Source organism: Takifugu rubripes, chromosome 19 (genome assembly GCF_901000725.2).
Source record: "Takifugu rubripes chromosome 19, fTakRub1.2, whole genome shotgun sequence".
Lineage (NCBI taxonomy): Eukaryota > Metazoa > Chordata > Actinopteri > Tetraodontiformes > Tetraodontidae > Takifugu > Takifugu rubripes.
Window position 1 is genome coordinate 11,748,033 of NC_042303.1, and position 25,306 is coordinate 11,773,338.

General features: G+C 46.9%; 3 protein-coding genes across 3 annotated transcripts in view; all 3 read left to right on the forward strand.

The window, feature by feature from the left end:
* LOC101064716 (potassium voltage-gated channel subfamily D member 3-like) overlaps positions 1–2,141 on the forward strand; it is a 52,064-nt gene extending 49,923 nt beyond the window's left edge. The window contains exon 7 of the mRNA XM_003973421.3: positions 388–2,141. Coding sequence (XP_003973470.2) covers positions 388–628 — 241 coding nt within the window. The 3' untranslated portion in view covers positions 629–2,141. The remainder of the gene's footprint in view (positions 1–387) is intronic.
* A 1,749-nt stretch (positions 2,142–3,890) lies between these two features.
* inka2 (inka box actin regulator 2) lies at positions 3,891–13,922 on the forward strand. The gene is made up of 2 exons (XM_003973451.3): positions 3,891–4,288; positions 11,105–13,922. The coding sequence occupies exons 1-2, from the start codon at positions 4,217–4,219 to the stop codon at positions 12,314–12,316; spliced, it is 1,284 nt and encodes a 427-aa protein (XP_003973500.3). The 5' UTR covers positions 3,891–4,216; the 3' UTR covers positions 12,317–13,922.
* Positions 9,952–25,306, forward strand: part of LOC115246800 (PAK4-inhibitor INKA2-like) — a 107,062-nt gene continuing 91,707 nt past the window's right edge. Inside the window, exon 1 of the mRNA XM_029826192.1 lies at positions 9,952–10,108. The gene's annotated coding sequence lies outside the window, so the exon portion shown is untranslated. The remainder of the gene's footprint in view (positions 10,109–25,306) is intronic.

Here is a 25,306-nt window from a genome sequence, read left to right on the forward strand (position 1 = left end):
CAAGAATACGTTGCACTTTGATCATTAGGAATAACTCCGACCCCAAGTGTAGTTTACAGTCTGACCACTAGACGTCGACAAAGGGCTTCCGGTCCTCGGCGCTCGGGATGGATGGAACATGCATCAACAGTGCGCCACCTCAAGTGCTTCCAGGCCATTTTCAAACATTCTACAAAGGGTCAAAGACCAAATAAAACAGTGGACAGGAGAGACTTTTATTTGTTTGTTCCTGTTGGCTTTAGAATTTTTCTTTTTTAATTTATGTTATTTGAGTTTAACACATCCAGCACTTTCCAACTGTGCTTTTAAGGTTGAATTAGACTTGGTTAAGCACCCTCGAGTGTACATTTTACAAGCAGCCTTTTCCTCTCTTCCTCTCTATTTTAGTCTGTCTGGTCGTTCCAACCTGAACCTGAAACTGGACAACAGCAGCAGGATCAACTGTAAAGGTGGTCGGATCACCACGGCGATCATCAGCCTCCCGGCACCCCCGGATCTGAGCCCCGACGGGGACAGTCTGCACGGGCCCGTGCAGAGGAGGCCTCCCTTGAGCCACTCAGCATCTCCGAGCATCCAGACCACCACCAGCGCGGCTGGCATCAGCATCATCAAAGTCTCGGCTCTGTGACTTTTCAGCGTCACTCTGAGGGGGGAAAAAATGCAATGAAGGAGCGGAGGATCACCTTGACCTGTCCCAACAGGAAGACAGCTGTTCTCCAGACAACTGGGCCTTTCAGAGAAGACAGATGACCTGGAAGCACCGCTGGGGTGGAGTCGCTGTGTCATGTATGTACTGTAGATATGGACGTATGGAGTGGCCGGGTTTCTTATAGGTCCTAACTGCAGTAGTTCTACTGCAATACTGTGAGAAGGACATTGTATAATTAGCATCAGGGTACAACAGCAGACGCTGCTGTAAGGCCACAACATCACCGTTTAACATGGAGTGGGAGAAGCCTCTGAAGGACGGAGAACCCTGTTGCCTGTGTTTGCTCCTGGTTGTGTATCGGCTCCCTCATCCTACACATCCTGACTTTCATTGGACCAAAAAACCCTGTTTTCTTTGCTACGACAGACACTTGAAGCACCGCAGCAGCTGACAGCAATGACGTGATATTGTGAAAATGTGTAAAATTGTGAGGCTGAAATGTGTTTGACTTATTCAAGACGTGTCCCCCCCCCCCATCCCCACAACTTAAAACTACTGATATGACCTCTGTAGCAAGAAACAAAGAAAGTGAATCTTTGAGAAAATGTATTTATTTCAAAATATGCCAGGACTGCAGACAAGCATGGATCTGAGAATGGATTCTAGTCAGTATATTTGTGGGGAATGAGTAAATGTGCCGAGGATCACTTCACAGAAACATTTGACTTGGAAGATCAGCTACAATGATACTCCAGCAGCACATGTCCCAAACTAAGTTATATCTGTAAATAACAATTCCTGCATCCGCCCTTTTAATCTGATCTATTTCCAGAATTGTTCCAACTTTGACCACAAGGTAGCAGTCAACGCACCAGAAGTTTTCTGCATTATTTCGTGATTAGATTGATGCTCATTTAAACCTGCCTGATGTTTCTGGATTTGTGTTTGTTGTGCGTTTCTTTGTATAAAGCGTCACCTTTATTCAGTTTTGCTTTGTTCTGATGTGGCATCTATGGTTTTGTATGGGATTCTGATCATAACGTGAAAATGTTTTTACTGTTTCAATATACTTTGTGTTGCATCTTTGTCCTTGTCTCGATTAAAAAGCTGCTGTATTTATTTTTATTTTTTAAAGAAAACCCTTTAGATAACTTCTCAGCATTGAGGCTGATAATTCTGAGCATCTGCTCGGCTATTGATACTGTATTTCATACACATTACTGTCATGTTCGACATCTGCGGCCACATCTCCCACAGTGTGACTCCTGCCTGGTGATCATTTGTCGTCATTATATGATGGATTTAACGGTAAAAGACATTGTGAGGCGCGCCTCTTTTTTATTTTATTTTATGTTTTCGGAACTGCTGTTTGTGCTGTTTCCTATTTCACTTTTTGAACTGAGCTTTTCTGTCTGTTGGCTGTTTGCAGTGTTCAGTTTGTTTGTTACTATCAATATGGAGTGTCGGATGGAAATTAAAGTCTGCCACAACATTCTGCCCTTGTGTCCCATTTGTGGTAATACATAGTTTATTGCATTGTTATTCCAGGTTTCTTTTCTGCATAATACTGTTTTGGACTTTTCAGTGTGCCGGTTAAATAACTATCAAAAGACATTTTTAATGTTTTCAGAAGTGCCAATAGAAGAGCATTTTTTAATATTATAATTTTGGAATATTTTTTGTCTGCATTTTATTGCTGACATGTTCTTTTGAATATGCACTATACCCGTTTAAGACCCAAATCCACCTTTTAAAATCATAACCCACTCTTTTCGGTCTTTTTAAAACACCAAATGTGGGTGGGTGTAGATTTTGGATGTATTTACTGACAACATATCAGTTCAATGGCCTCATTTTAAACACAAACAATAGTAAAATTATACCTTTTGTCATATATTTTGAATTCTGCTGAGAAATGGCTAAAATTTCTCCATTTGGGAGGGACATTTTTCAGTTTTCAAGCATGAAAAAAAGAAATAGCTGACATCTTGTCTCACCCTCCAATATTCAAGTAAATTAAAAGTTTTTATTGAGATCTTCTATCTGGAGTCCGTTCAGTAGTCGGGATCAACAATAATGTATAAAATAATTAGATTATTTTCAGTGTTTAAAATATTTGGGACCTGTATTGACTGTGCATTAATCCTGTTTTATTTAAATCCGTGTTATTGTTTTGCCCGCTAGATGGCACTGCAGCACTGTACTGTTTAGATGACGTGTCGTTAAACGATTAATCCAGCTCTGTAATTTGCTTTACAGCTTTTCTAAACTCCTTAATTTCTGAGTCTATTTGATGAAACATGTGGTTAAGTACTGGCAAGTACCAGTTTCTGGCAAAAAAAAACAGCCTTCACCTCTGACTTCAAATTTAAATTTAACATTAAACTAGTATCACTTGTCATCAGGACTAGTCAATAGTGTGTTATTCCAGGTTTGGTCAAAGTCCATTTTTGATTTATTGGACATGATATGAGGATCTTCCATGATGTCTCCTTCTGATGCTTATTTGTACAGCTTCACTTCTCGTCTGCTCTGCATCCTGACCTTTGCCCCGTACGTGTCTCCTGAGGTCAAACCAGCCTGCAATGGTGCCAGAGGCCCCGGCCCCAGTTTCCTCCTGTGTTCACCACACTGAGGAAGCTGCCTACAGGTTGGATCCCTCCTGTGACCTAAAGTCACACACAGCTGACAGCACCAGTGTCAGGTGGAATAGTTGGGGTCCTGTATTGTGAATGTCTTTTGGAATTTTGTTCCTGCACATTAAACAAATGTCAAATGTTCATTATAAATTGTCATGGAGGGAGTGATAAACAACTCCCAGACTGGCTTCTCGGTCTGAGCAGCTCTTCCTTCCCTTGCTAATAAAATATCCGGGTACTGCAACAAAAGCCTTGGTTTCAGGTGTTTCCTCTGTGAGCGCAGTGATGGTGGCCAGGAAACTCTCCCTATGGCCCATTTCTGACCAATATGTTTTCTTTAAGGCAGCCTTTAGGGCAGCCTTCGTCGACTCTTCTCGCTCAAACCAGGACAGTTCATTAAAACGGCGTGTTTACTTTTGATTACTTTTGAAGATATCAGCGGATATTATTATGTTTATCAGTTTGCATCTCAGGGGCAGCTCAGGTCCCCAGTAACTAGAGGTTTCTAGTTTCAGCTTATATTAAATGAGATGTCCTGAGACGCGCACTCATTGGAGGAAGCTGAACATGCAACGCAGGCGCTCCTCTTGAATGGGAACTAGCGAGATAGTGGGGGAGGCAACAGATGCGGCTGGGAGACGGAGCACACGCGTGGATTCTGCTCATACAACCGCAGGAGGAGCGTCATAATTGGAGCATACGCATTTCCCCTCATCAATAGTTGATGTGCGCGTATTTTTAATCAGGAGCTTGGCGTCATTGCGCCCCTTGCGCGCATTCCTCCACAGGATCTGCGCATCTCCAGGTCCAGCTGTTCTTCACGCTGACGTTGTTTTTCTCCCCCCTTTCCGACCACGTCGGGACAGACATGCCAGACAGACGCTTCTGCTGAAATTTCGGGCTTTTGAATGAATCCGTTGATGATTTAATGGAAGGACGGGTGTCCAGACCGGAATGCAGAAACATGGACGCGTGTTTGAGGCGACTGAAGCAAGAGCTGGTTCGTGCTGTTTAATACTGTCCTTATCATCAACTATCCACAATAACGGCTTTACTAACATGATTAAACAATCAGCGAGCTTTTAATGGGACATTTAGCTTCAGTTTTTATACATGCGTGTGTTTTTAAATCGGAATAAAGCTACAATCAGCACTTTGTCAGCAGCTACGCGAAAACAAGCTCAGCATTGTTATTTTAATTGCGTCGATTCCTACAACAATCACATGTTTATAATTGCACTGATCTCTTGTGTAATTGACCAGGTTTAAATTCACTATTTAGGCAGAAATGTGTGGAAAATTTGTTTTTGTTTTTTAAACGCACCACAAAATCTGTTGTTTCCTTAAACGCACCACAGACATACCCCCACACTGGCTGTGGATGAAATCAATGAGTGGACGAACAGAGAAGAGGGTTGATGACACTAATTAGATTCATCAGTGATGGCAGGTCTTGTTTTCTTCTGACTGTGTCTACAAATGGCTGCAACCTTCCTTACGTGCATTGTGGTTATTTTTTAACATGCAAACTCGTTTGACGGTGGTAAATTCTGGGCACAGTCACTTGAAATCCAAATAGAAATCAATCATAAATAAAGCTGCTCTGTCACGCTCAAATCATTTGACAGCTAAATTCTGTGTACAGCCCTTTTCAAAAAGAGCTTATTCCACTTGGAACCATCTTCAAAGTGGCTTCTCTCTGCCACCGGCCCAAAGAAAAGCCTCGCATGGCTGCTTGTTTTGTAACAAGATCTGATCTGAACTGCTTTGATACGCTTCTCCCCAATTAGCCAAACGTCTGTGAAGTAGCGGTTGAGTTTTTGGGGTCGGTGGAGGCCGACGCCAGGAGGACATGTGCGCTATAGCCGCCATATCGCAGTTTTGGTAGCAGAACAGAAAAACGGGGACTCGTGCCATGCCGAGGTTCAAACGGGGGGTCCCACATGGTGCCGAGCCGCCTCCCTCTGCACGGCACCATGTGGGACACAATCTGTTGTTGGGGAAACAGGCGGCGTTCGCGCCAAGGTTGACGCTTTCCACTCCGCTGTGAGTGTTCGGTGCTGACCACAGAGAGGTGATCCGGCTCCATCTGCACAGATCAGACACGTCTAGCGGCTCACACCTGAGGCGCCGCCATGAGCGTCCTGCAGCGTCACTGACTGTGCTCAGAAAAAAGCAGCTTTTAACCCCCCCCCCACTCTCAAAACGAAGATCCGCTTTCTTCTCATCTGCATGTGAGGAGAATCCTTGGAGAGAAGTGGTTGAAGTACAAAGGACAAAATTGAAAAATGAGAGCTCTTTTGAGGCCTAATCTTTGTGATGTCATGTGACTCTGAGGCCGATGCCCTGAGGCCAGGCAGCAAAAAGAAGTTTAAAATCCTCCAATCAGGAAATGTTTTGAAAGCAACTCCTCACGCCTCTGTAACCATCCCCGGAAAAGTGTCATGTAAAATGGAGATTGTTGGGTCCAAGGTCAGTGGGGTTCAGTGTGGGATCACGCATGAACATTTGACCTTTCACCCCAGCTCCAGTCTGAAGGTGTCACTGCAAAAACTGTCCCAGGAAGTCCATGATGGCGCAGGATGGAACAGTTCCCAGGTTGGGCATGACCCACGATCATGCCCAAAGATCATGTAGCAGCCTCCCGGGTTGTGTGTGTGTGCGTGTGTGTGTGTGTGGGGGGGGGGGGGGGGGGGGCGTCACGCAAAGTGCGATCATCTGACGCTGATGCTGATTTCCCACCTGCAGACAGGTACGAGTCACGACTGAAGCCCATTTCAAACGCGTCTTTATCGTATTCACGCCTCGGGCCGCTCAGCAGTTATGACATCATCACGTGTAGAGAGAAGCACGCCAGGCTCGTTCTGTGCCAGATTGCGTGTTCCTTGTGATTGTTGTGTTTTTAAAAGGTGACTCGGCTCTAGCGGTCCATTCTTTTGGTGCTCCGGTTCTGTCCAACCTCTTCCTTCCCTTCGACTAAAATAGGCCCACCTCAGAGGGCGGATCTGGGCCGCTTGTGTTTGAGATGGAGCCGTTAACCCTTCGCGCAGCAGGTTTAAAACTATTGTACCGAGCGCATAATTAAACATAATTAGCACTTAATTAAACATTTGGGGGCCAGAGATCGCTGACTGTTCTTGTGTGTCCGCTCTCTGTTTGCCTTTTAGTGATGGAAAACAAGGAAGCTTCTGTCTCTGGCTTTAAAATTATTTTAAGCTGAAATTAGAATTATTATGCAGCAGCGCATTAAACCACAAAGGAAGACGAGAGCCTTTCTTACACTGCACAGCCGTCCTCTCTTTAGCTGCGAATGTAACAATCGTTGCAGCTCTTCAGTCTGATTTATTCCCCTGTACTGTAACCCCCCCCCCCAACACTGCCCAGCTGTCGAAAACCATCAGGTAACACTCCAGCCGGGGGCGCTGCAAGTCAATGGCGCGGGGGCGGAGCCTGGCTGGCTCTGCAAGATTACGCTCGATGTTACAAATGTGAGCTGGTGAATTAGAGGCTAGCTGCTCAGGAACAGGGTGCTGACATCAGCGGCTGCATCAACAATCCATTTTCACTGCTGCTTCAGCGACGGTGAATGCCTGAGCCCCCCCCCCATCGTCTGCCCAGTCAATAATCTCTGGGCTTGGGATAATGGCCCAATAGTTCCAGCTTTAATAGATTTTTTTTTAATTAGCATGATTGTGTCTCTTGTCATCCAGGAAACATGATAACCGGTAGTTTTGAGTGAAGAAATGTGATCATTTGGTATAATTGAGGATGCATTCAGGAACCTTTTATGGCTCAGTTTCTTGTATCAAACAATAATTAAACTGTTCATCACCCAACAAAATAAGCTTTATTCTGCAGAGACGCCGACGGCTGTGAGCGTTTTATTTCTCCGGGCGAAGGTTCTGCACAGCTTTATTGCACCCTTGATCGTGATCTCAGGGTTCGAGCACAACCCCTCTGTGGTGCATCCAGTGAGCAGCCTTACAGAACCCCTCTGTACCCTCCGGACAGACACCCCATTCCTGTCCTTGACCGCACAACCCGCCATTCATTTTTAATTGGGGGGGGTGGAGACGGGAGGAACGGGGGAGGGTGCACGGCTGTGGGCCACCCTCTTCTGAACAGGAAGGCCCTTTGGGTTTGATAACCTTGGCCTTGTTGCCCTCGCCACCAGGACCACCCCCTCCGGCCGTTAACAGATAAATAACAACAGTGAACAGCAGAAGGGGGCTTCAGCACCAGAACAGAGCGGCCGCTTGGGCCCGATTTAACGCCTGCGTGTTTATTTGCAGAGCACTAATCTGGCCGAGAGCAAACACACATAAACGATGCAGAAAGCCAGCTATTCATTCACGGTGTGGTGTGGATATACGTGTGTGTGTGTGTGTGTGTGTGTGTGTGTGTGTGTGTGTGTGTCTCTCCTTGGCAGATGTAATTTCAATACAGCGTTCAAACTATCAAGGTTTATGGCAACAGACGGAATTGGTATCTCACTCTTTTTGCCCTTTTTGGTGTTTAGTTAACGCTCGTGCACGCGGGGGGGGGGGGGGGGGGGGGGGGTTCCTGGAGGCCCCTTCAGAGCAGATGAATCCTGACACCATTGACAACAGAAGATCCCATCTTGTTTCACTTAAACAAACGTTTGAATAAGCCTCTGCCAGTGTTAATTCGAGCCTGCCAGCTATTGTTTTTAAAACTTTGAAGCGCTCAGCCTCTAATTGGCTCTTGTGTCTGGTCGGCTGGCTGCAGTCAAGACGGAGGAGTCGGTGGGGGTGAAGAGCTTTGGGGGGGGGGGGTGCTTCTGGACAACTTGTTTGTCTTCCTCCACCAGATTTTTGCATTTGGCTGCTTTTTAATAGTGATGGTTTTTAGAGGAATGCGCGCTGGATTAGACGGCCGCAGTTGTTTGGAAGCTTAAGTTCAAAAGAAAGCTTTAGCTAAACTTCACAAGAATGGTTTAATGATGCCGCAGTTCTTGGAGTTCCCTGCTGGCCTCATTTCATCCCACTTCTATTAATTTAGACCCGATTGACGTCTCTCTTTTCCCTTTCCCCTTGCATTCATTCCCAGGCGAGCCGAGCTTCTCGCCAGGTTCCTTCAGCTCCGCTGCGTCCTAACGAGACCCCCTCAACCGCATCTCTCGTTGTAAAAGTGAGACGTCTCCAAACGGACGAGGACGCGAGTTCAAAGCTGAAAGAGCTGGAGGCCGTTGTTGTTTTGTAAAGTCACTTTTATGCTCTGGAGCAGATGCCAGGATGAAGGTTGACATATTTGGGCCATAAAGTGCAGCCTGGAACTGGTGGCGGTGGAAGTTAGCTAACGTGACAGAGGTTGAGCGTTAGATTACCACAGTTTCTGAGTCCTGCAGGGCACATTTAGGATGACTAAAAATAGTAGAATCTCTGCGTGTGTGTGTGGAAATCAAATCATATTTCAGAAGTTTGATGATCCGTTGTCATCTTTTGACTTCTGGAGTTAAACTTTCTCTGAGCTCTTCCACGACCTCCCCCAGGATGGGGAATTACAGTTAATGATGTCGGCCATATGAGGACAACACAAAGACGAGAGAAAACCTGATTGGACTAATTACACATGTCTCTGCCACCTGATTTAGCCAGCAGGAAGCGTCGAGGCTTTTGTTCCCAACATGTGCTTTGATAGGCTTATTATCTGATCTCAGGGGCTCGTCACGCCCCCGCGCACCTACTCAGCCATATGACACTGGCGAAGTTTATCCACCCAGTTTAAAGAGAATAACGTGCATTATTAATCTCTCTTCTAACAGAGAAGGAATAAATACAAGTATAGTGATGGATCAATATGCCCTGCTCATGCTATCTTTCTACTCTTTTATATGGTGCTTTTACACCATTTAAGGTGCAATTCTGTCCAACCTTATTCAACAGTAACATTAAAGTGATTCATTTTCAAATGAATAATCAGTATATTGAGTTATGTGTGGGTGGAGGTGGTTATAGCGATAAAATAGTGTTTGAACAGAATCGTCATATAATCAAAATGATAAAATAACGCATGTTCATATGCTAATATGAGCATTAACATTGCAAAAAATAATGTTAATCTAATAATGTTCTATAATGTTAATCGAAAAATTTTCATAGGTCAAGTGCTGCTTCAGACCGCTGATATGATGGGTATTACCATGGCAACACGTCTAGTAGTCGCTGATGTTAGCCTCTCTGCTAATCCATATTAGAAAAAGTGAGGGACCATAATTTTGTATAATGTTAACCAAGGAGTGTAAATGGTGGGAGTGTACTGTGGCTGCATTTGTGCATTTTCTCAGAACGCTCCCCTCTGCAGCTTCTCTCACAGAGCTTATGCCTGGCGTCGGCCACGCCGTGCTGTCAGTTGGTCTGCACAGCCCTCGTTCCCAACGGGAACACAGTTTCTGTTCCCTGAAGATTAAATATCACAGCCTGGTGTTGGTGTATCTGTTGCCCTTTCTCACATGTACCCCCCTCCTGTCATCTTATGGTGTCATCCATAATTAAATCCAGCACCATTTTCTCTTAGACATCTAAACATATGGCCAAGCCGACCCCCCCCCCTCCCGTTCCCTGCTCATCCAGCTGATTCTCATAACTCTCTCGCTCCTTTCATTGTCATTCCTTTTCTGCCCGAGTGAACAGATTTCGCACCCTCAACGCTCCGTTGGGTGGGGGGTGTGGGGGTTAGTCTAGACAGGGAGTGCTGATTGGCTGACAGGCCCAGAGGTGTCACCTCATTGGAGAGCGATACATATATGGTTGTCACAGCGATCCGTTTGAAAGGTGAGAGACGTTGACAGGCTGCAGAGGTGAGAAGGAAGCAGCAGGAGAGGCAGACAGGAAATAGAGACTGCAGCTGAAGGTAAGCTGGGATGTTTACCCAGAATCGTCAATCATATTCAAAACAGAGATTTAAATGTTGCCTTTTGAATCCCTGACATTTAGTTTATGGAAAACACGTGTTTGTAACCAGCGTTCTTTGGACTTTTTCCTCCTTTTTTGGAAAGATCCGGGAGATGATTCATCAGTTAGTTTCCACCTTGGCTGGCGTCAGCCTGCCCCCTGAGGGGGCAAAGCTGATTGAAAGTCAGGGTGAAGGTGCGACTGAGTCAGGCCTGCGAGTCAGGACACGGGTCACAGTTCTGTCTGCCCGCGGGGGGGCAACGGTTACTCCGGATCACATGACGCAGTCTCAGCAGCAAATGAGAGCCTGAAGGGGGGGAGGTTTTCTTTTTTCAAAAAAGTAACATTAGGAGTACACAAAAGGAAGTGAACAAAGAGCCCGGAGAAGAGCAATCATGGATAGAAATAAAAAGATGAATGCAAAACCAAAGAGGTGTAGACGGAGAGGGCACAAGGGAACAGGTGGACTGCAGAGATACATCATTTTAATGTTTTTTTTTTCATCGTCATGTATGTTTCATGGGTTGTTTAATTATTGCTGTGAGTTCAGAGCGTGTAATTGGATTCATGCTGCAGCTGAGTTGAGTGATGAAAAAGGGGGGTAACGCTGAGGAAGTCAGTCTGTGATGGATGAGACGGGTCCTGGAGAAGGCAAACGATGTGTCTCCCTTTGTAAAGTCTTAAGACACCCCCCCTTCCCCCGCAGTGAAATCTTCCTTGTTAACCTGACCTACACATGGCAGGACACATTTAATGACCAAAAACAAGCCTGTGGGCGGAGCTGAGAGCAACCTATACATGTCTAGACATATGTCAAGGTCCTTTTAAGGTCAAATTAGATTTTTTTTCTTAATGGAAAAATGTAAAGGACGTCATTGTGTTGTCTGTCTGTCTCCCTGCAGGTGTCTATGAAAGAAGCTGGGGATGGCCTCCACGCTCAGATGAATTCAATGATGGCGGCACTTCAGGAACTCAAGCTCCTACAGGTTCAGACAGCGTTAGAGAACCTTGACATTACAGGCCGTCCAATTAACCGAGGAATCCCCCGGCCCCCCCGAGCAGCTCCTCTGGAAGCAACGGCCACAGCAGGTATGAGTGCGAGCACAGATCCCAGCTCCTGCTTTCATCCAGGCGCGTTTGAAGAGCCCCGTCTGAGCGCGACGCCGAGCCCGAGGCGCTCCCTCCGGAGCAGAGGCGCCTCCAGCCGAGACGACGGCAGCCTGTCGCAGAACAGGAGCAGCGTCAGCATGTCCTCTTCCTCGACCTCCAGCCTTGACAGTGGGAGTGAGCGGAGCGGAGGGAGCACGCAAAGCGATTGTGACCTCCAGTCTGTTCCCAAGAGGTGGTCTGGGTACGATGCCCCCCAGGTGGATTTCTACGGGCCTGTGGTGGGAAACCCTCCACCAGAGCCCCCCTCTCACCCACAGGCTCCCCATCGTGCCCGGGTGGTAGATCTACCAGGAATCCTGTACAGCCTCTCGCGGGAGGGCCCCTCGTTAGACAACGAGTATTCCCAAGAGAGCACGGACGACAGCTGCGACTGGACTTCCTCGCTGATGAGCAGCAGCCGCAACCGGCAACCGCTGGTGCTGGGCGACAACGTCTTTGCCGACCTTGTGGGCAACTGGCTGGACTTGCCCGAGGTGGAGAGGGAGGAGATAGAAGAAGAGGAGAGGGGGGTGGACAGAGCAGACACGCCAGCCCACCCTCTCCGCCTCAGCCGCTCGCAGGAGATCTGCAGGAAGTTCTCATTAACCACAAACATCTTCAAAAAGTTCCTGCGCAGCGTCCGGCCGGACAGGGACAAGCTGCTCAAAGAGAGACCCGGCTGGGCGGCACCAGAGCTGCCTGAGGGCGACCTTTTCAAAAGGCCGAAGAAAGCGGCCCCCAAATGTTCCAAAGGAAGCTTCTATTTGCCCTTCTGGGCAAATGGGCACCAGGGCAAAGGGAAGCTCTGCCCCCAGCTGTCCGGGGCAGAGAGGAACCAGCAGCAGCACTTCCCCCAGGTCCACCAACAAGCTTTTACTGGCATTTACTTAGACAGGAGACAAGCAGACACTGTGGCGGAGAAAATACCGCCGTTGTTTGACTATAACACAGCTGTGTGGGTCTGACAGGTGCAGGACGGACGGACGGACGAATGAATGCTGCCGATACACTTTCACGAAAATGAACAGACGAAAGTTACAAGCGTCCAGCCAGAATATCAGGGCCACAAATTGTCTGACAATCCTAAAATATCGACCTCATATGTCACGTTGGCTGCAGATGTTTGACGTTCTTTCTTTTTTTTTTTAACCATTGTTCACTTCTCTTCTGTCGTGTGCACACGTAGGACTCTGGATGCCTATGAAATGGTACTTTAACTCCTCCGAATATCGCCACGGGTCTTTAAAGCGTAGCGGCACTTGTTTTTTTTAGTTTTTCCTTCACCTCCTCGAATAGAAAGGCCAACTGTTGTATCTGTGTTACTGTTTTATCCACCCAGCAGCTGTTCCTCAACACACCGCCTCTCAAACAGGCCTAAGCTCGATTTAGTCCCCAGCTGGACTCGATTCCCCGGGAAGCCGGGCTAAGCCGAACCCATCCGTCGCGCCCACGTCGCTCAGGGACCGTCGAACGCAATTAAACCGAGAGACGGCGCATTTCTACGTGTTTTATTACAAGTTTGGGGACGTTGTTGTCTTCTTGTCTAGACGGGGGAAAAGCGGGCTTCAGAGGTCGCGCTTTATATAATGAGCGCTTCTGTAGTTGATGTCAATGTTCACTGCCATTTAGACAAGGCACGTGTAGGGACGGGGGGGGGGTTGGAGACACAGTCGGGACTGTCTGCCATCTGGAACACGGTCAGCGCGGAGAGCTCGGCTCTAGAGTGGCTCTGGAGAACAGAGTTTTAACTTTTTGATCCAAACTTCTCAAAGATGGTCGATTAGGATGATGTCATGTGCAGTTTGATGTATAGAAGGAAGCACACAAGTAAATGCCAGTGATTTCATTCCTTTGAACCTTTTTAACTGTAAAGAACATTTTAGGCAAGCAACAGCCATAAACATGCTTGTTTGGTTTTATTTAGCTGAAGATGTGACGTTAAACGTGTAAACTCTGCACTTGTATTTTCCAGCTTTCATTCATGACGGCAGCCACCAGAAGTATCAGTATGAGTCCCTCAGGGTTGCAGACCATACTGCCTGATGTCACTCAGAATGATCAGTACAGGGGACGACTCTTATGCAAAGACAATCGATCATAAACGTAACCCTTAATTTCCCCTCAGACGAAATGAGCGGAGCCAGCGGGGATCGAGCCCCAGTTCTTCTGACCGTGCTGGTCAGTTTATCCATATGTTGTGGTCCCGTTATTCAGGTCAGTTCATGTCGCTCAGTCAGGGGGGTCCGACACAGGACAGAGGTGCAGTGCGTTGATCCAGGATGCTTTTTTTTTTTACTCTCCACGGTTCACTTGTGCATAAATAAGCTTCGTCTGATCGGCATGTTTTATCGACACAATTGTTCAGTCTTCCTCAAAGGGAATCTTTGGGTCACAACCGATATCAAGCCAGTAACGTTGTGCATCCTTGGCGACGTATGTAAATGTTGTTTTTCTCCACGTGTAATTTTCAGCACTGTTGTTTTTCACCAGGGTCCTGCGGACCGTCAGTAGTGATGCTGTAAAACCGTCACCAACTCTTTGTAAATTAAATCTGTTTTCAGAAAAAAAAAAGGTTTGGTCTTGATTCGCACATGCACATTAGATCAGTGTAATAAATGCTTAAAACACATAAGGAACTTGGTGAAATGTCCACTTAATTATCACATCCTCATTAACTTCCTGGATAATGCATGTTGGTTTTGGGGGAACTGCCCCTTTAAGGTGTTACAGATCTTTGAGCACAAAATAAAAAAACATGCTTCCACTAAGATGACAGCTTTTGACATTTAGCTTTTTCTCTGATCCCCCCCCCCCCCCCCCCACTGCATCAACTGGGCACTACATTGATTCTAAATCCGTGCAGCTCCATCAGTACATCAATAAATAAACACATGCAAGGTGAAACCCTGCAGCCGAGCAGTTCACCGCGTTTTCTAGGATACAGGATACGGCTCAGATGATGTCCCACATCTTTCCTCTCCACTCTGCAGCGTGCACAAACACAAAGGCTTCAACATCTCATCGTGTTTATGGAAACATTTTAGGGTGAAATCATTTCACTTCATCGGTTAGTTCACATCTTTTTTCTAACTGGTTTAAATAAATTAGTGCAAAAAAATGGTTAGGCAACTGACTCAAGCGTGTCATATTTTCTGCTTTAATGTGATGTCGTAATATCGGACAATCTCTTCTCATCACGTGACAAGTTTTCATGTCGCGCTCATTTATAACGGCATTAATTGTCACTGAGAGTATAAAACATGTTTGTTTTTTCCCCCACTGCTCGCGTCATTAAAATGTCAGTATTTTTTAAAAAAAATGATGTCATCAATCAATCAATATCATCTTCGCCATAAAAACGAACCTGAGGGGAACGTTTGCCGAAGTGCATCTAAACTTAATGTAATTCTCTGTGAAGAGGTCAGTGAGCATGAGGTTATCCAACGCTGCCAGGGTTCGTTCAGAGATGGGCTAACAATAATCCCTTCTTCTGTGTGTGTGTTGGGGGGGGGGTGTCAACAGCTGCAACTGTGCTCCCCTCTCTTCTGGCTCTGTCCCCCCAGGATCCCAACAGTGGACGCTGAATGCCCAACCCCCCCTACCCTCCTGCCTCCCCTTCAGTCAGCTGTCGCTCTTCACAGCCTCACGAGACGGCTCCCACCCAAAATCTGGGGCGAGCGAGCACACCGGGCTCAGAGTCTCAAAGGTGGATGATGCACAGCAGCAGCAGGGAGCTGACGGCCTGGACAGAAGAACCGGCTCTGTGGAGTGAATGTTTAATAAAAGGTATCATCACCATCAGTGGATCAGTGCACGGGGCACGTCATAGACTGTAATCCTGCATGGCTGCGTGCATGCAAATGTGGTCCGTGGACCCTCTGCGTTTCCACTGCGGGCTAATTTTCTGCTAAGTCCTCATCTTTCAGTAAATCCTCAGCTGTGTAACTCCACAGCTCTACCTCGGACCTCAGGAATGTGCTCACATTTCACTTTTTATAATCATCGGCTACTAAACGTCCACATTCACTGCTCGGCGAAGCTTTCGTGAAGGAAGTTCCCACAAGAAACACGAGACGCAGTCACACATGCTACAGCAGGCACCAACCCCGGGTCATCGGCAGTAGCACGTATTCCCACTTTTGGGAATGAAAGGCTACAACTTAAATCCACGAAGCAGATCCAGATTTGGCAGAGAGATAAATGCTGTGGGAAATCTAGGGCGAATTATTTGGGATTTAACATCTGGAGGCTTTGCATCGCAACGCTCATTGTACAAGATCGTTCTCACACATGCTAACGCGTGCACAAGCCGAGCTTGACAGGCACGGCGGGTTGTGGAATAAAACAATAACACCCACTTGGGGACACGACTCGGCCCAAAATGTGCGTTAACATTAAGGTACGATTGTGGCTTTGACATAACATCCACAGTCTTTACAGTAGAGCCGTTTATATTAAATGTCCTCATTACGGCGTATTAACCAGATAAAGATTTAATGGTGGTGGAAGTAGGTCAACCTAAGCATGAAACAAGGAGAACAGTGTCAGCAGAGCAAAGCCAGCCACAAATGCACGATGTAAAGTAATGGTATAGAGGGATTTAAGTGGTCTAACGATCCGTTATCAACCCCCCAGGGTCCCTCTCTCAGGGTAAACTGGACATACATGAAGGGTGACACAAAGGTCCAGAAACCTAAACAAATGAGGGGAAACCGTGTCCTCGAGCTCAGGAATGAAACAGAGCTCAATATAAGAGTGACAATAGACTCCAATCATCCACTGGTTCTGCTGCAGGTGTTGATCAGCAACATGATGCCCCCCCTCCACCCCCCGTGGACCACCTTCCTCTGCAGCCATGATTAATGTCTTTAGGAGCTCTGACAGGTGAATCCGACACACGGGAATGCTTCCATACTTTGAAGTCATGGCTGCCTGTGTTGGGGAATCTAAGGAATTCCCAGTGTGTTTGCGGAAGTGCGCTCCGCCGCAGACGAACGCCAGCGATGCCGTGGGTCTCTGCACCTCCTGCTGGGTCCTGGCCCCGAAGCCTTTGTGGGAGGTGGATTCAGCACGTTCAGCTTGTTTGCTTCTCTACGTTTAGGATTCTTCCTGCCGTGCATATGATGCAACTCACCTGTGTGAAGCTGGTTCCTCCTCGTTCACCTGTATATTCACACCCACCCTCCTGGGACCGCTCGCCTTCTTACGCAGCATCTGGCTTCGGAAGCTCATCGTGTCTGGTCCCGCTCGGCCATGATTTGGATTTGCTTGCCTGATTTGGACTTTAAGTACATCCAAAATTGAATAAATCGCTGAATAAACCCTCCAGACTCGCTTCTGGGTCTGAAAGAGAATCTGATTTCCTGCTCTGTTCTTTTTTCCCGATGCATTATCTATGATTCTTGGTGGCTACTCTTAGCTTTCCTGGTAGTACCAGTATTTAGGTGCACTTGTACTTGAAGTAAATAACAGCTTAATTATTTTTTATCCAAACGCACCCCTAAGAACTGTATGTATGATTTAAAATATAAACCCCACATCAAATTTAAGCTGAATGTACTATATATGGACATGTATGGCCTTAGCTCGCTAATTTCTGTGCTAACTAATACTGACATAGGTCTATTGGAGATGTGGTGAACTTTAGCTTTTGATAATATTACTTAGTTGTTTTTGCTGTTTGCTGTAAGCCAACTGTCCATTTTTCTATTTTCTTTTTTAAATGCAGTCTTGGAAAATGTGTTTTGTTCCCCAACATCTCGTGTTGGTTCTCCAAGGCTGGGCATGAAGACAACACCGGGGCTGAATTATGGACAGCTGATACGAACAAACTGCTGTGCATCATGGGAACGCATGGGATGGAACTGGATACTACTGCTGTGACTGGGGGGGGAATTCTGTCAGTTGTGCTGGCACGGATGAAGAAAGACGAGAACAGATTTAACATTTTAAACATCGTCTTAACTTCGCCGCTGGCGTGCTTTGTCGTTTGGTTTCTAGACAAACGTGTCCCGTCTGATATCGCGGCAGGAACAAAATGTTCATTTCATTTTAGCCCCACGTGATTAAAGGAAGGAACGCGTCGCATCAGCAGGCGGTGCACTTCTGACTGTCACAGGGGTGACCCCCGTTAATGGCTCTGCAGTCCTCTAAACTTCTCCTCCCCTTCGACAAAGAAGGAGTCCATTTTCATGAGGCCCTCCAACCCCCCCTCAAAGAGTAAATAATTGAGGCTCGTCCTCCGCTGGTCTTATCTCTGCAGGGTGTTTCTCTCATGAATTGGCTGCCTGAACAGTCTTCTAAACTCAAAGGATAGGCACACACACACACACACACACACTCACACACAGATACATCTCCTCCCCCTTTGCTCTATTAATTTCTCCCTCTATTTCTGTCATTCCTGCACTGACAAATGCCTGCCCACACATGTGTGTGTGCCCACACACACACACACACACACACACTTCCACGCTTTCATTAAATCATAAAGTGTGGGCCAATGGGGGCTCTTCGTCATTATTAATCCAGATTAAACAAATCTCCGGTTCTGACTCTCACCCACTGACAGTTATTTAACGCTGTGTTCTGTTACTCAACATAAAGCAGCCCTGAAGCACGCACATCGGTTATTCTGGCATCTTCTTTAGCTTTTTAACAGCACTCGAGTCCGTTTTTTCAGTCCATCTCTGCTACTTTAGAAACCCCGAACCAACCAAGCAGACAGCTGTCTCCCTGTGTTTCGCCGTGCATCCGTCCCACAGCCAGAAGAACATTTTCGGGACAGGAGAGCGTGGCGGGGAACAGTGATGCTAATGCATCTGCAGGCAGCAACGTCCTTTAAGTGTGTATCCCTGATGAAAATCTGCTCTTTAACTGATGAGGTTGAGATGTTTTCTTCTTCTTCACCCAACAGACCTTATAAATTCTGTCATGTTCCATCCATAGTCCTTGCGATGCTAAATCCATTAGCATCAGAAACTGATGTGTCACCGTTCTGACCGAAGGACAGAATCCTGATTCCCCCCCCCCCCCTTTTTTTTTTTTACCACCATTGTGTATTAGGATTGTCACTAACCTGGAATCTAACCTTTTAAACCTTTTATCAGCCCTCTCAGGACAAGCATGAGGTAAATTATTCATAGAGGTGAAAAAGGGAATCATCCTAAAGCTGAGATAATAAGCGTGTGGCCCAGTTTGGGAAGCACCCGAAGACAAAGTTTATTTCCATCCATTGTCTCATTCACTTTTCCTGCTTTCAGGCCAGTCGCTGAACCTCATTAATATGCATCACTGCAACCTCATTTCTCTCATTACTCATTCATTTTCCGTATCTATCCTGTCTGTCTGCTCGCTTCTTCCAAATTTCATCTGCTTTTTTTTACATGTGTAGGAGTTCCGGACTGACATCACAGGTCACACGGACTGATGCTCTGTGCCTTCCGGCTGCTCCTGGTCTGTGTTTATCAGTATGAACATATAAATAAGGCATTCACTCGTTGAGGGGAAGGTGTCAGAGGGGGGGTTGTTACCTTGCTCCAGGGCACCTTGGCTATGGAAGCGTCCCAGGGACCTCTCCTGTTACCAGCCCACTATCCAAAGTCTAGTCTACGACTGGGACTCAAACTGGAAAGCCTCCAGCTCCCTAACAGGGGAGCTTCTACCACCTCTCGAATGTTAAAAAGGAAGCCTAAATAAGAGATGGAGGCGTCTGTGAAGCTCCTGTCATGAAACATGCTTTCAGCTGTCTTACTGTGGACTGTCAAGCACCTACAGATTAGGTTTGATGTGGCACTAGTGTCCAATATTAAGGGTCTGACTCCAGTTGGAACCTCCATTTTCAGGTCTCTCTTCATCCAGTGTGTCTGATGCAGAACCTACAAACATCAGCCAACTTGAGCCAGATTTCTGAAGTGGTTTCGTTCAGTTGAGCAGGTCGTGAAGAAGCAATATGGTGATGGTCGCTCTGGCCAGTTAGGCAGAAGGATGTATTAATCTGTGTATCACAAATAGCTCAGCAATAAATTTCAGGGGCCTAGTTCCAGTAAAAGAAGAGGGACGAATGGATCTTTAATTATTTTGGTACCGATGTCTTTTTGGGGGTGAAAATGAAGCAAAAGCGAATGTGAAAGGTTAAGAGGAAGAAGGGAAGCATCTCTGAGCTCAATTATGGCGCGATTATGAAGAGCAGGAGAGACGTGATGGGATGAGAAGAGACATTCGCCACTGGCCCGGAGGAAGAGGAGCCGCGGTTCCATCCTGATGAGGAGGCAGAATGAGCCAGCGTGCCCTTCTGTGGTGCACGTTAAAATCAGTAACAGCGTGTTTGCTGTCTGCACAAATGTACCTGCGTACGTGCTCGGACCGCCCCGCCCTCAGCCAGACTGGGAGGACAAGGTCTCCCAAAATGTCAAGACCCTCCCTGTCCAGGGGGCGGGGCTACTGTCACTGACCTGCTGACACCAGCACGTGGATGAAACCCTGTTTTATGTGCTTTGGCGTGTGACCCTGAGTTTAACGTCTGAGCATGTTCAATGGTCTCTTTTATTTTTGTTCCTTTTCCTTCAGTTCCCTCCCGCATCCGAAGACTTCCCAGCCTTTCGTCCATCCCTTCATCTCAACATCCTTCGTCTTCAAAGTCGAGCACGGAGGCGACCATTAAACATTTAACTGCTGACTTTTACTACTTTCTCTGAGCAACAAAATCCTTTTCCCTCCGCTCATAAATATGCGAGGGCGCTCGATGTAGGGAGGATGGAGAGGCACAACGGGGCGCCGTCCCAGTGCTGGCTGAAAGCCGCTGTTGTGTAGGCTTACATCACATCAGCTCCTGGTGCAGAAAGGCACACTAACCCATTAGGGTTTCTTGGTTGGTTTTCTGTGTCATGGCTTCCTGCTCTGTGTCATCACAGCTGGGTCACATGTGGCGGCTCGCAGATGGGCGAGCCTCTCGGCTCAGACGCGGAGAGGGTTATGTTCCCTCCGACATTCCACCACGATTGCAGAATATACTGAATAATTCTAAGAGGATGTCAAAGCGATGACCCACTGAGCTATAAATGTCTTCCACTTTCTCATTACTGCTGCAGCTCCCGCCAAGAATTTTTGTGACAGTGCAGTATCCAGGCGTCACATCGTGGCAGCAAACATTTCATTTTGATTTAAACCTCGTTGCACTAGGATGCCTGAGTCGAGTATTTTTAATCCTAAAAATACAAAATAGAAATGACACAAATGAGATTTTGTTTGTTTGTTTGTTTGTTTGTTCACTATACTGGATTACAGGTTCGCTTGTTAGCGGTGATCATTTCTTTTCAGTGTTATGAAGTTGAGGGAAGAAAGGTTTGTTTATGAAGATGGACATGGGACCTCAAGCCAGGACATTTGAGGGAGAGAATGTTAGAACAGGGAAGCAGCTTTGTAGTCGATATTGTTGAAACATTTCAGTCTGCAATAATATGCCCAACTAGCACGATCAACAGCTAACGGTAGTGAACGCCTCCGCTGCTGTTAGTTTCATTTATGACTGTTGATTTCTGCAAAGTAACAGTAGATGATGCGGAAACAGAAAACCCTAAAAAACCCAGAGGAATGTGACCTATTTGATGAGTATCAGGGGAAGAACGTGAGCTGCCCTCAGTCTCGCATGTTCAAAACAGCAGAAGCAGCAAATTGAGGTCAGTTACAAACACCAGCGCGAGTTTTCCACACAAAGCATTTGACTTGCTCAAAGGCCCCACGGTAGGATTTATGAAGGGAGAGCAGTGCTCATGCGTGCACTCCCCACATCAGCACTGTGGGCTCCCGCTGCCCTATTTGTGAAATGAAAATGAGTCAGGATGTTTCTTGCTTGTGGCTGAAGTTAATTGTATGAATTGTGTCGTGAGCGGGCCCACGTTGAGTGAACGCCACATCAAAACGTCGATTTTAATGTTAACATCGGCATTACAGACTTCTTTATTTACATTTTTACAGTTCGTTCTCAGCAGTTCGGACTGTGGCTTAAATAGAGCGACTGCAGACTGACTTTTAGCCGTTGCCTGCGGCTCTGTGTCGTGATGAATGTGCGTGTTTATCACATGCCTGTGTCTTATCGTATGCATGTCTGTGTGCCGCTGCAGTCCCAGGGGTCACGCGGGGATGTCACAGACACTCCTGCTGCTTTTATGAACCTCGGAGGTCACAGGAGAACACAGTACTGTTTGTTTTCAGGAGACAGAGCATCACTGTGTCGCTGTTTCTCGTTCCCATTAAGCCAAACAAGTCACAGCGTTCTCCTCTGGGCAACATTGATCATATAAGTTGCATCAAATGGGTCATTTGTTCCGTGCATCTAATACAGCCCCGGGGACTGGCATAACACCCCCGGTGGTTAAAGTTAAGCTTTGCAGACAGATTCATTTTTCAGCGGTCTTTTATTTTTATCGTCTGCTCGCTTCAACAATGACCTTTACTTCTACCATATCCTTTTGTTTAATCCCGTAAATGATGTAAAACACCACTGTTAAACTCAAATAAGCAGCTAATGCAAGCCACAAACTATTGACGTTGACTTTGAAATTGGAAGTTTAGGTTGTAATAACAGCCTGGAGGATCTATATAGAGGACATTTGTACAGGCTGAAATTCTGTGGAACTGAAGAAAATGGAGAAAATGAATGCTTACACCAGGAAAAATGCATTTTAATTAGGGGTTTTTATGTTGTTGTTTTTTGGGGGGGTTTTTTTGCAACAATACAATCATGTCTACCTGTCGTAATAGATAGTAATTTATTTTTTTTGCACAAGCACTGGCTGTGTGGTCTGGACAAAACCCTCCTGTAATGTGTACTTATTTTGGTACCAAGTGTTCTGGAAATCTGGAAAATCGTGTTTATTTGATACGTTGTCCAAAGTCTTGGTCATTATAATTGGCTGAGCCCATTAGTGCTCCCCGGGGTATCAGCAGCGCTGGAGGGGGAGAGAGCAGAAGCAGGAGTGTTAAAAAAAACCACTGCGGTTGTTCCCATCCCCCTCTTAAAGTTCCTTCATCGTTTCCTTGGCCCTCCTCCTCCTCCTCCTCCTCCTCCTCCTCACAGCTGCGACGTGTTGCTATAAAATGACATAAAGTAAGAAGCTCTTTTTTCACTCCCCCAAAACATCCCATCAAAGCTGTGTTAAACTGACCTGATATGAAGGGAGCCTGCATTAGTGCCGTTGTGTGAGATGACAAAAATGCTCATGTGCCAACACAGAACGCTCGCTCAAACGTGCGTGCATTAAAGCTCGCTGGCCCAACCCTGCTGGCATGCAAACGTGCACGACTTCATGAAGCACACATGCTAAAATATGAAGGAACAGCAGCAGCTGCGTTGCTTGTTTATAAAGACGGAGCAAACACAGGCATCTGTAGACCTCTTCATTTGGGTTCATCCTTCCATCCATCCATCCATCCATCCATCCATCCACCCATCCATCCATCCACCCATCCATCCATCCATCCTTCCATCCATCCACCCATCCATCCATCCATCCATCCATCCACCCATCCATCCATCCATCCATCCATCCATCCATCCACCCATCCATCCATCCATCCACCCATCCATCCATCCATCCACCCATCCCTCCATCCATCCATCCACCCATCCATCCATCCATCCACCCATCCCTCCATCCATCATCCATCCACCCATCTATCCATCATCCATCCATCCATCCATCCATCCATCCTTCCATCCATCCATCCATCCACCCATCCTTCCATCCATCCATCCACCCATCCATCCATCCATCCACCCATCCTTCCATCCATCCATCCATCCATCCACCCATCCATCCATCCATCCATCCACCCATCCCTCCGTCCATCCATCCACCCACCCACCCATCCATCCACCCATCCTTCCATCCATCCATCCACCCATCCTTCCATCCATCCATCCATCCATCCACCCATCCATCATCCATCCACCCATCCCTCCGCCCATCCATCCACCCACCCACCCATCCATCCACCCATCTATCCATCATCCATCCATCCATCCACCCATCTATCCATCATCCATCCATCTCTCTATCCATCCATCCATCTGTCCACCCATCCATCCATCCATCCATCCATCTGTCCATTCAACCATCCATCCACCCATCTATCATCATCCATCCATCCATCCATCCCTCCATCCATCCATCCATCCATCTGTCCATCCCTCCATCCATCCATCCCTCCATCCATCCATCCATCCATCCATCTGTCCACCCATCCATCCATCTATCCATCTATCCATCATCATCCATCCATCCACCCATCTATCCATCTATCCATCATCCATCCATCCATCCATCCACCCATCTATCCATCATCCATCCATCTCTCTATCCATCCATCCATCTGTCCACCCATCCATCCATCCATCCATCCATCCATCCATCCATCCATCCATCTGTCCATTCAACCATCCATCCACCCATCTATCATCATCCATCCATCCATCCATCCCTCCATCCATCCATCCATCTGTCCATCCCTCCATCCATCCATCCATCTGTCCACCCATCCATCCATCCATCTATCCATCATCCATCCATCCATCCATCCACCCATCTATCCATCATCCATCATCCCTCCATCCATCCACCCATCTATCCATCATCCATCCATCCATCCATCATCCATCCATCTATCCATCATCCATCATCCATTCATCATCCATCAACCCTCTGCGCTCTGTTATCAAACCTGACCCAGACTAATTGAGGAAGAGCTTCAAGAGGACAGCGTTACACAGTTGGAGCAGAATTTCTTCCTGTTTTCATTCTACTGCAGGGACGAAGAGCCACCCAGGCCACTTGAAGCCGTCAGCAGCTGTGAAGAAGAAATTTAAATCTTCAGTGGCTCATTTGGCCCCAGCCCTTCCTCTCTGAGAGGCATGGTGCTGTGTTTAGTTAGCCGTCATTGTCGGGGAGCGGCTGCTCCTCTGTGTGATCTTTCATTAAGGATCTCTTATTCTTGCAGCGTGTCGTCTTGCTCCAGTAAGCAGCTCAGGGTTCGGCGATGGTGGAACCACGTGGGGATGAAGGGATGATATTCTGTGGGTGTGGAAGAGCAACGATGAAAAGCCGTGTGATGAGACGCCAGCTGGAATCAACCCTCCCTCCCCACGCTTTACATATAAATGAATTTCCTCTTTCCTCTTTTGATTGTCCCACTTATAGATGAATTTGTCTTTAAATTGGCGTTGCAAGGCGCCATTTCCCGTTTTGCTGCTCGGTAACTGCGCTCTTCACCCAAAAATAGCATTTCAATTCCTGAACTTGCAGGTAAAGACCCTCCCACTTTTTGGGGATGCAACTTCTACGTTTTACGCAGAAGCTCTTCAGTAAAAGTGAATTTTCGAGGAAGAAACCAGTTCTGAATCTACTCTAAAGGGAACACGCCCCTGAATCCCCTCATGTAAATAAATTTATCCCGGTATGTCGTTCCGGATGCTCCTCTCCTGAAATGAGAGAGCCGGTGTGCGCCTAAGCAATTATCCCTCAAAATGACTTTCTGGGGGCTGATTTATCTTCACTCAGCAGTGAGAGATTACCAGAGCCAGTCAGCACGCAATAAGACTCTATTACACAAGCAATGAATTTCATCAAAAAAGTAGAGCGGGAGAATTGGGAATGAGTATTGAGCTGCAGGAGAAGAGAGCAGCGAAGCCTCCTCAGGTATTCGCTACATCTGCAGACGCCTCCGTCAGCAAAGCAGCAGGGCAGACGTCTCGGATTTCACGCTCATAGCCACATTTCCCTGCATGTGGCTCCCCATCTTTTTTTTACACCCCCACCCCCACCTCTCTCTGCCACTTTGTCACCTGACAAAAGGTCCATTTGCAGGTTAATGGGCTTCCATTAGAATGTTACTGCGCCTGATTTACTGACTGCATGACAGGAGGAGTGTGTGAAGTGTGCACGGGCAGAGCGGAGCAG

Coding starts and splice junctions, on each gene's coding strand:
- inka2 (XM_003973451.3), top strand. CDS start 4,217: ATGGAAGGACGGGTGTCCAGACCGGAATGCAGAAACATGGACGCGTGT. Junction 4,289..11,104: donor GGCGACTGAAGCAAGAGCTG/GTTCGTGCTGTT, acceptor GTCTCCCTGCAG/GTGTCTATGAAAGAAGCTGG.